Here is a 9,079-nt window from a genome sequence, read left to right as displayed (position 1 = left end):
CAACCTTTGCCTGTGACGCCCCTCTCTGGGCCTCAGTTCCCTCCGTACTAGGGAGGAAGCCATAATAACCACCTCACAGGGCTGCAGGAGGATAAATGAGATCATGGAAACAGGGACGGCTCAGCTGAAGCTGCGGCCCTCTGTAACGCCCACAGACTTTGAACACAGAATTACGGCGAGATGAAGGGAGAGAGGAGTTCTAGAATAGCTCCCAGCCCGGGAATCCAGAATGTCTGAAGGTCTGGGGGTTCCAGGACATCCGAAGATCTAGGGTTCTAGGATGCCTGGAGATCTGAGATTCTAGATTATTTGTAAATCTTGGCGTTCTAGAGCGTCCGAGGACCTAGACTTCCAGAATGTCTTAGGGCTAGAGATTCTAGAAGGCCTGGTATTCTAGAGATTTTGAGGATCTATGGTTCTAGAATGACTGGAACCCTAGGGTTCTGGAATAACAGAGGGCCTGTGGTTCTGGTCTGAAAGACATTTGGGAGTTTAGAGACCATCATTGCCCCATATTATCTGTGGGGAAGTCAAGGGCCAGGGACCCCTAGGCACTGGCCATTGATCTCCTGAACAGTCAGCCCTAATCATGCAGCCTCTTCCCATAAAGGTGATGGCTTTCCAGATGCAGGGAGGGGCCATACTGACAACAGAACCCATCCTTCACTGGGTGTTCTGAGGCTGATTCTTACTGCTCTCTGTGTATCCTCACTAGTTAAACGAGTCAGGATAGACTCTAGACAATTGTTCAGGGCCCTCCATGGACCCAAGATACTGGAAGACAACTTCAAATTCCCAGAGCCTTGGGTCATCTTAGTGATGCTATCCAGCCTCAAGAAGCAAAATCCAGATTTTAAGCCTCAGAAGCCAGAATCAAGACTGCAGGATCCAGAATGAAGGCTCCAGTCTCCCAGTCTCTAAATTCAGGCTCTAGAGTCAAGATTCTAAGAATCTCAGAATCACGGAAGCAAGGCCCGTGTCTCCCCATCCAGCCTCTTAAATGCACAATGGAGATTTGAAACTCTAGACTTCACAATCCAAAGTCAACCCATGAAACCTCAGAATCAAGACCCAGACTCTAGAATCCAAGTCTCAAAATTCAGAATCCAAAATCTGCCATTCATACTCCAGGCCCCAGGCTTCACACAGCAGGTGTGAAGGTTTCCAATCTCAAGTCCTAGATTCCAAACACTAGACTTCAGACTCCTAGTCTAGACTCTAAATGTGAAGGCCCAGGATCTAGAATCCAAGCCTGAGACTTGTCATTCAAAAGCCACATTCCAGGATCCAGATTCCAAACCCAAACTCCAGAACTCAGACTCCAAAATCCACATTCTAGACTTCAGGCCATGAATGCTCAAATCTAGACCCCCAAATTGAGAATCCAGAATTGGAGGTTCAGAATTGAAGATCCAGAACCAGAGATCTTGATCCAGAATCCAGGACCATAGATCCAGATCCAGAATCCAGAATTGGGAGGTCCAGAATCCAAGATCCAGAATTGAGAGGTCTAGATCCAGAATCCACTGTCCAGAATCCAGAATCAGAGATCTGAGGTCTAGAATCCAGAATTGAGCATCCAGAATCAGGGATCCAGATCTAGGTCCAGGATCCAAGATCCAGAATCCTCCTCCAGACACAAGAAGCATGACTCTAGAATCCAATTTCAACACTCCAGACCCCAAATTCCAGGTTACAGCCTCTAGACTCCGGGCTTTATATTTTGATATCCTCCTATTTTCTGCTCTTTCCCTCCTGTCTCCTCCTCCTGCCCCTGCCCCTGGCAGAGAATTCCACCTTGTAGACTCAGACAAAAGCTTGAGACTAATAAATGCTCAATAGGCATCATCCCCCCGCCCCACCAGCCACCTAGGCGTCCCTGCCTGTAAACCCAACTCTCAGTCACCTCCCACCTCATCCTACCCAACCCCACCCCAGATCGGGGTGGGTCTGGGAGCTTATAAAGGCAGGCATTCAGGTGCCTGCTCTCCTTTTTCTGGCATCCAAGCTGCCGCAGATGCTGCTGGAGGATCTGGAAGGGGGTAAGATCTTTGAGACAGGAGTGGTGGGGCTGGGAGGCACAAGTCTGCCCCGGTCTAGTGGAGACACCGATGCCCTGATCCTAAGGGACAAACATGGATCACCCTGAGGGAGCTGAGTGTCAAGGGCACCTGGGTAGGTCTGTGTGTCCTTCACTGAGGCCCCAAGTTGAACCCAAACCAAGAAAATGTCCTGGAGATGCAAGAAGGACCCGCGGGGGGTGGGGGAGGGCGTGAATCCCCAAAAGCGGTTGTACCAGAGCCAAGAACAAGGTCAGGAGTTATCAGAGGTTCCGGTCAGCTCAGCACACCCTTCCTGAGGCGTCCTGTGTGCCAGGCCCCAGGCTGGGCAGTACTGGGGACATAGAAAAGCCCCGACATGAGTGTTCCTGGGGATCTGTGCTGTGGGACCCAGAAGAGATGCCGCTCAGGTATCAGGGCCTCTCAGAAGAGGTGGGGGGGGGGGCTGAACCTCAGAGGGCAAATATGGATTTGGAAGGGGGAGGGAGGAAGGACTTTAATTCATTCCCAAAGCTTGCTGAAGGTGGGACCCTGCACCAGGCCATGCTGGGGATCCAGAGTCCAGTCAGGCTGAGCCTGCCCTCAGGGAGTCCTCAGTCTGGTGGGGGAGGTGGGCATCACTGAGAGGGGGAGCTCAGAAAAGCCCTCAAAGAGGAAGTGGATTCTGAAGGGAATGGCCTACCTGGGAGAAAGAACAACCTGAGCAAAGGCACAGAGGCATGAAATTGCAAGAAGGAAAATGGAAGAATTGGCTATGATCTGGCCAGAGGGGCTAGGAGGGGAAAAGCCACTCCTGTCCTCAAAAGTGGGGCTGGAATCTTATACTGGGGGTGCTGGAGATCCATGAGGGCGGTGAGTGGGAATATGGCCAACTCTGGCCATACAGGGGGACAGGCTAGGGGGTGCGAACATGAGTGGAAGGACAGATTGGAAGCTACCCAAGAGACTGGGACAGGGTCAGGGGAGACAATGTATCCTAAGCCAGGCTTTGGGGATCGAGAGAGATCCAGGAGGCAAGTGGGAGGGTGCTGGGGCCTCTTCTGGTGCCTGGGGAAATGGCAGATCCTTCAGAGATGGGGAACGCAAGAGGAAGAGCAGGTTGGAGGTGGAGAACAAAGATGGTGAAAGGAAGTTTCTTAAGCAACAGGTGGGATGAGTTTGTGTCTGGAGGGGACCAGGTGGGGGCAGGAGGGTCCAGCCTCACCCTGGTTCGCTCTCTCCGCTCCTCAGACTTCAGCAGAGCCCTGATCCCTCTTGCACAATGTGGCTTCTCCTTACCTTCTACTTCCTGCTGACATCGGCAGGTGAGCTTGGCCAGGTTGGGTCCGGGGCTATGGGAGCGTGATGTCCCCTAACTCCCCCATCCTGAGAATATCTGGGCCCTGCAATCTGCCAGCCCCTCTCTGACCCGGAGACCATGTGATGATCTCTCCCTCACTCACACCCCCACCTCAGCCACCAGCCCTTCCTGAGTCCTCAGCCCACCCCAACAGCTGTCAGGGGCCTGGGGCTGCTCTGGAGTTCCCATGACAAGGAGCACAGCCCGGGGTGACACAGACTTGAGTTCAAGTTCTGGGGCTGCCTCTTCCTTGCTGTGTGACCTTGAGGAAACTACTTCCCCTCTCTGGGCCTCAAGTGCCTTCTCTGAAGGACAGACAGCACTACCTGTGAGTAGGATGATGAGGTTTCAACAGCATAATGTAGGTAAAGCTCATAATAAGCATTAAACAAGCGTTGAGAGGCCAAGAACACAGATTCTGCGTTTGAATCCTGCCTCTGCCACTTTCTAGTTACTTACCGTCTCTGTGACTCAGGTTTTCCAACTGTACCATGGAGATGACAACAGACGCGTGAGGCACTAGAAGGTGCCTAGCTGGGCATAGTGCCCTGTACGGATGTGTTAGCATTGCTGAGCGCTCAGTATATACCAGGCACAGTGCTCAGTGCTAGGATGCTCAGCTAATCCTCTATGGGTGGGCTCTACTGGCCTCAATTGACAGGGGAGGGGGCTGTGGCTCAGAAAGGGGCAGCCACTAGGTCAAGGTGACCCCGTGTGGCAGGAAAACTCCAGACCCCATTCAGCCACCACCCGTGGACAAATTAATTGTAACTTGATGCCTGTACCCTGGAGAAGTTGAAGGTAGACTTTCATTAACCCCCCCCTCACATGACCCTCGTCCCTGGGGGCCCCTCGGATCTCCCTCAGCCTGCCGCCAGCCTCCCCTCGGGCTCTCTCCGTGCTCTCTCCTCCCTGCCTCCTGCCTGCCTGCTGCACCCAGCTGGGGCCTCCGCCCTCCTCCGGCTTGGACTGGCCAAGCGCGGCCTCGGTGCCCAGCTCTTCAACCCACATCCTCTGTCCCTCGCAGGACACCCCACCCTTTTCTTGTTAAGCCCCTTGTCCACCACATCCGCCTTCCCCCTGCCTTGCGGGGGCCCCTGGCCCAGTTCCTGACTCTTGTGGGCAGAGTGTGGGCATTTGGTCCAGCTGTGCAAATCCTGCCCCAGTGTGGGTGTCTGTGTACCTGGCTGTGACCTTGAGGGGACATATCTACATTGCCCAGTGTAGGGAGTCATAGTCCTGTGACCTTGAAACATCCCTGTTTATGTCCTTGTGCATGGTGCTATTCTGTCAGTGTGTGTGTGTGGTGGGTGTGCAAGGCCCTGTGTGTCCACATTTTGCACACCTGTACGAACCAGGTCCCCAGACACGAAACCGGATGAGTGACCTTGGACATCAAGTGACTGATTTGGCGGCTGATCTAGAGATGGATAAATACGTCCCGTCCTGGCTGCCTGTGTCTCTAGCTATGTGTCTTTGACCTTGACTGCCCAGCCGTGGGTCCAGGTGTCGCTGTGGGGTCTGATCTAGTGGCTCCACATCCAGTGTTGGCCTCTGTGTCGGTGGTTATACCTTTGAATCTCCACAAAGAGGCTTGGGGATGAATTACAGTTTTGACCTTGGTTATCTTCATCTGGGTCTGCACACGTGTCTGGCTAACTTGGCCATATCTGAGTCCACAACCTGAACATCCACATATGCTGTGCATGTCTGCATAACCAAGTCTATTCTCCTTTGTTTAAAATAACTAAGATTTATTAGGCAGCTACAATGTGCCAGAAACACACACACACACACACACACACACACAGACTCCTATTCAATTCTTACAACAACCCCATTTTACAGATGAGGAAACAGAAGCACAGAGAGGTCAAATAGTTTGCTCAAAGTCTCACGGATAATATGTTTGGGCCCAGGGGACTTTATCACTCCAGGTTTTTAACCAAGATATTATAGACTGATGTCTGTGAACAAGTCTTAGGGGGCCTGAGTGCATATCGGTGTCTCTCCCCATGTACCTTTATTAAGGACCCCACCTTGTGTGTGCAGACCCCATGTACAAGTGTATGCGTCTGTGACCTGGTATATGCAGACCCACACTATAAATTTAGGTCTGAGCTTCCATGCCCAAATCTGCATCTGTGAACGTGTCTGTGTGTGTGCACGCCCACGTCTTAACTCTCCATGTTCATACCCCCATATGCACGTCTGTGCTATGATTCTTGAAGCTGCAACCCATGAACACGCAAGTGAGTTTCTGTGTAAAACACTGTCCATAGCAGTTCCTGAGTTTGCAAGACTGGTTGTGGCTGTCTGTTTCCCCATGACCTTGTGCGGCCACATCTGTGTCCTTGTATGACACACTGCTTTTGGCTGAGCTGTCCAGACTCTGGAGCCAAGACTGTGTGTCATACCTATGGAATGGCCACATCCATTTGATGTCTGTGACAGCTCAGTAACCTTGAGTGACTTGTTTGAAGGGGCCATCTGTCTGGACCTGTATCCATTGTCCCTGCCTCCACTCCCAATCACAGAGGACTTCTTGTCCTCTGGTCCTCTCCCCTCCTCTCTCTCCCAGAGTCCTGCAGCAAATGGGAGTGGGGCCGAGGGCAGGGGGACAGTTCTAAAGAAAACAAGCAGCAGCTGTAAAAGCTAAAAGAAAGCAGTGCTTAAAAATCAACAGCAGGGACATCTTAAGAAACTGGGGGAAGACATGGGTGAAAAAATATGTAATGAGGGCAGGGTGCGAGGAAAAGTACTTTGTCCTCAGGGATCCTCCTCTCCCCCCTCTCCCAGCCTCACAGGACGACAGTGACAAGATGCTGGAAGATGAGGAGTGTGCACCCCACTCCCAGCCGTGGCAAGCGGCCCTCTTCCATCGTGGACGTTTTAACTGTGGTGCTTCCCTCATCTCCCCGCGCTGGGTGCTGTCTGCAGCCCACTGCCAAACCCGGTATGAAGGCAGGGCTCAGGGTCCTGAGGGGGCATGGCGGGAAGGGTCTAGGGAGCTGAGGATCTTGGATTCTGAGGAAGAAAGAGCTGGAGCCAGGGAGTGAGTTCCAGGTGTGTGCACGACTCTGGACACCTTGGTCCCTGAAGAGCAGAGGCTGGAACTATTGGCTTCAGGGCCTTGGGGAGAGGGGAACGGATATCCAGATTCCTAAAGGGTCAGGGGACCCCAGGTTGCCCGCTCTCTGATTTTTCCTGTCTACTCCTCACTCCACTTGCGGCTAAAACACTCGCCCGCACAGCTCCATGAGAGTGCGTCTGGGCGAGCACAATCTGCGCAAGCGCGATGGCCCCGAGCAACTGCGGGCTGTTTCTCGCGTCATCGTACATCCGGGCTACGAAGCGCGCGGCCATATCCATGACGTAATGTTGCTGCGACTAATCCGGCCCGCGCTCATCTCCGAGCAAGTGCGACCGGTGGCGCTGCCCACGCGCTGCCCTCAGCCCGGCGACGCCTGCCTGGTGTCCGGGTGGGGCCTGGTGTCTGGCGGCGGGCCTAGGACCACGGGGAGCTCGGTGCCCCAAGGTGCGTGAAAGGATGGAGCTGGATGCTGGGCCCCTAAGGACCATGTTCCCGAGGCGTCTTGGGCGGAGGGGACAAGGGCCTGAAAATGTACGGGTTCGCTCCAAGCCCACTGTCCTCCCCAGTGAGTCTCCCGGATACGTTGCATTGTGCCAACATCAGCGTCATCTCGGCCGCATCTTGCAACAAGGCCTACCCGGGGTGCTTGATGGACACCATGGTGTGTGCGGGCGTGGAGGGCGGAGGCACGAACTCCTGTGAGGTCAGAGCCCGGGGGCCATGCCCGGAGGGGAGACGGAGCGGGGAGGGGAACAGGTGCTGGAGTTGGGATGGGGTCGCGTTTTGCCTGCTTGGGGCCGGAGAAGATCCGACGGGTAGGTTTGGGGATGGAGAAAGCAGAGCAGTTAGAATGGGCGTGAGATTGGAGTTGGGGTTAGAGACGGTGATAGGGGTGGGTTGTGTGCGTGGTGTGGAGTGTTGCTTGGTTTGGGATGGCGCGGGCTGGTGTGGAGAAGGGGAACGGGTTTGGTTTGATGTGAGGTGGGAAATGTGTCAGGGTTGAATTGGGGATGGGAGTAAATTTTGTTTGGGATGCCAAACACGTGACGACTGGGGTGGGTTGTATTGGAAGTGAAGATGGGCGTGGCTCTGGTTCAATTTCAAATGGGGAAGATGTGGGGTTGAGTTAGAGTGGCATGGGGTGGGGTTGGACGTGGGTTGGCTGAGTCGCGTTGAGTTGAGTTGGGTTCCGGTTGAGTTGGTTTGGGTTACACTGAGTTGAGTTGGTGGCGTTGGACTGGATTTTGACTGAGATTGTGCATGATGATTAGGATGGGGATGAGGGCACTGGATCCAGAAGGTTCCCACTCAAGCTTCCTCTTCTTCTCACAGGGTGACTCCGGGGGACCCCTGGTCTGTGGGGGCGTCCTGCAGGGCATTGTGTCCTGGGGTGACGTTCCCTGCGACACTACCACCAAGCCTGGTGTCTATACCAAAGTCTGCCGCTACTTGGAGTGGATCAGGGAAACCATGGAGAGCAACTGACTGTTCTGGCCTAACCGCCGGTGTCCCTGACTGAGCAGAAGCTCCCACGGCTGGCCAGCAGACCCGTCCTGACCTGGGACAGAATTAAGCCATTCCCCAAGACCCCATTTGTCCAAGGCCCAGATGCTAGCCAAGGACTTGTCCCGTCTCAGGCCAGAGCTGGCGCTCAAGGCCACCTGTTTAACACCAACATAACAGAGAGTGCTGATGCAAATTTTTCTGTGACTTTCTTCTGAGGGTGAAGGGAAATGGGGGACAGAGGCTGGGTGGGGACCTCAGAGCCACCGAACACTGTTCCTTTTCACCTACCGCCCTAATCCCTAGGTGAAGAGAAGAGGCTTGAAGGAGGACTCTGTTCATTCAGCACGTAGGATCAGCTGTGTGATCTTCAGCAAAAGACCCAACCCCACTCAGCCTCAGTTTCCTCATCTGTAAAACGGGGATCGTATTGCTTACCTCATAGGGTTGTAAGGATTGAATGAGGAAATTCATATGAAGTGATTCAAATAATGCCTGGCACTGGGAAAACACTATATATCTGTGGACTCTGGTGAAAGGACCCACCACACAATAAATTATCAAGAATGACTTCATTTTCTTCAAGACTTAGTTCTGGGCTTCCTGGTAGCCATAGCAAAAAGGCAAATACTCTCCTTTGCTTAGGCAGGTTCCTGACCTACCGCGGAGGCTGGGACCCTGTAACCTGCTTGGATCTTACTGAAGAGCCAAGGGAACTTGTCGCAAGCCCATGGGTTTACCATTGAGGCTGCAGGAATCCAGTTCCTGATTCTCTTCAGAGATCCCAAATACATGACTTTCAAGGTCACTCAGTGTTGAAGTACGTGAACTTGGCTCCTCAGACCTAAATAATTTATTGTTGTGGGGGTGGATTGGAATTTGAGGAGAGGACGCTCTTGACCTTGGAGGGGAGATCGTTTGGGACTCCTGGGACTTTGGATGACGTAACCTTGAGCATCCGGATTTGGAGAATAAGGAGTGGGGGATGGTAATGGGAACCCAACATTGTTTGGCGGGAAGATTGATTTTGAAATCTAGGGAACTTATCCAGGGAAACCATTGAAATTCCACGTTCTGGATCCA

General features: G+C 53.3%; 1 protein-coding gene across 4 annotated transcripts; it reads left to right on the top strand.

The window, feature by feature from the left end:
* The first annotated feature begins 1,942 nt into the window (after positions 1 to 1,942).
* On the top strand, positions 1,943 to 8,566 carry KLK15 (kallikrein related peptidase 15). Of its 4 annotated transcripts, none has more exons than XM_008510916.2 (6): positions 1,943 to 2,042; positions 3,291 to 3,364; positions 6,199 to 6,355; positions 6,654 to 6,937; positions 7,060 to 7,196; positions 7,826 to 8,566. In XM_008510916.2, the coding sequence occupies exons 2-6, from the start codon at positions 3,322 to 3,324 to the stop codon at positions 7,976 to 7,978; spliced, it is 774 nt and encodes a 257-aa protein (XP_008509138.1). In that variant the 5' UTR covers positions 1,943 to 2,042; positions 3,291 to 3,321; the 3' UTR covers positions 7,979 to 8,566. The 4 variants fall into 4 exon arrangements, with proteins under 4 accessions (XP_008509138.1, XP_008509139.1, XP_070489382.1 ...); XM_008510917.2 differs by having other exon boundaries at positions 1,955 to 2,042; positions 7,060 to 7,154; XM_070633281.1 differs by lacking the exon at positions 1,943 to 2,042 and adding an exon at positions 2,320 to 2,470.
* Positions 8,567 to 9,079: the final 513 nt, after the last annotated feature.

Source organism: Equus przewalskii, chromosome 9, assembly GCF_037783145.1.
Source record: "Equus przewalskii isolate Varuska chromosome 9, EquPr2, whole genome shotgun sequence".
Classification (NCBI taxonomy): domain Eukaryota; kingdom Metazoa; phylum Chordata; class Mammalia; order Perissodactyla; family Equidae; genus Equus; species Equus przewalskii.
This window is presented reverse-complemented; position numbering and strand designations above follow the sequence as displayed.

What these genes read in the sequence shown, in the direction of transcription:
- KLK15 (XM_070633281.1), top strand. An exon ending in CTTCCTGCTGACATCGGCAG is followed by an intron (nt 3,365 to 6,198) that starts GTGAGCTTGGCC and finishes CCCCTCTCCCAG; the next exon opens with CCTCACAGGACGACAGTGAC. An exon ending in GCAGCCCACTGCCAAACCCG is followed by an intron (nt 6,356 to 6,653) that starts GTATGAAGGCAG and finishes TCGCCCGCACAG; the next exon opens with CTCCATGAGAGTGCGTCTGG.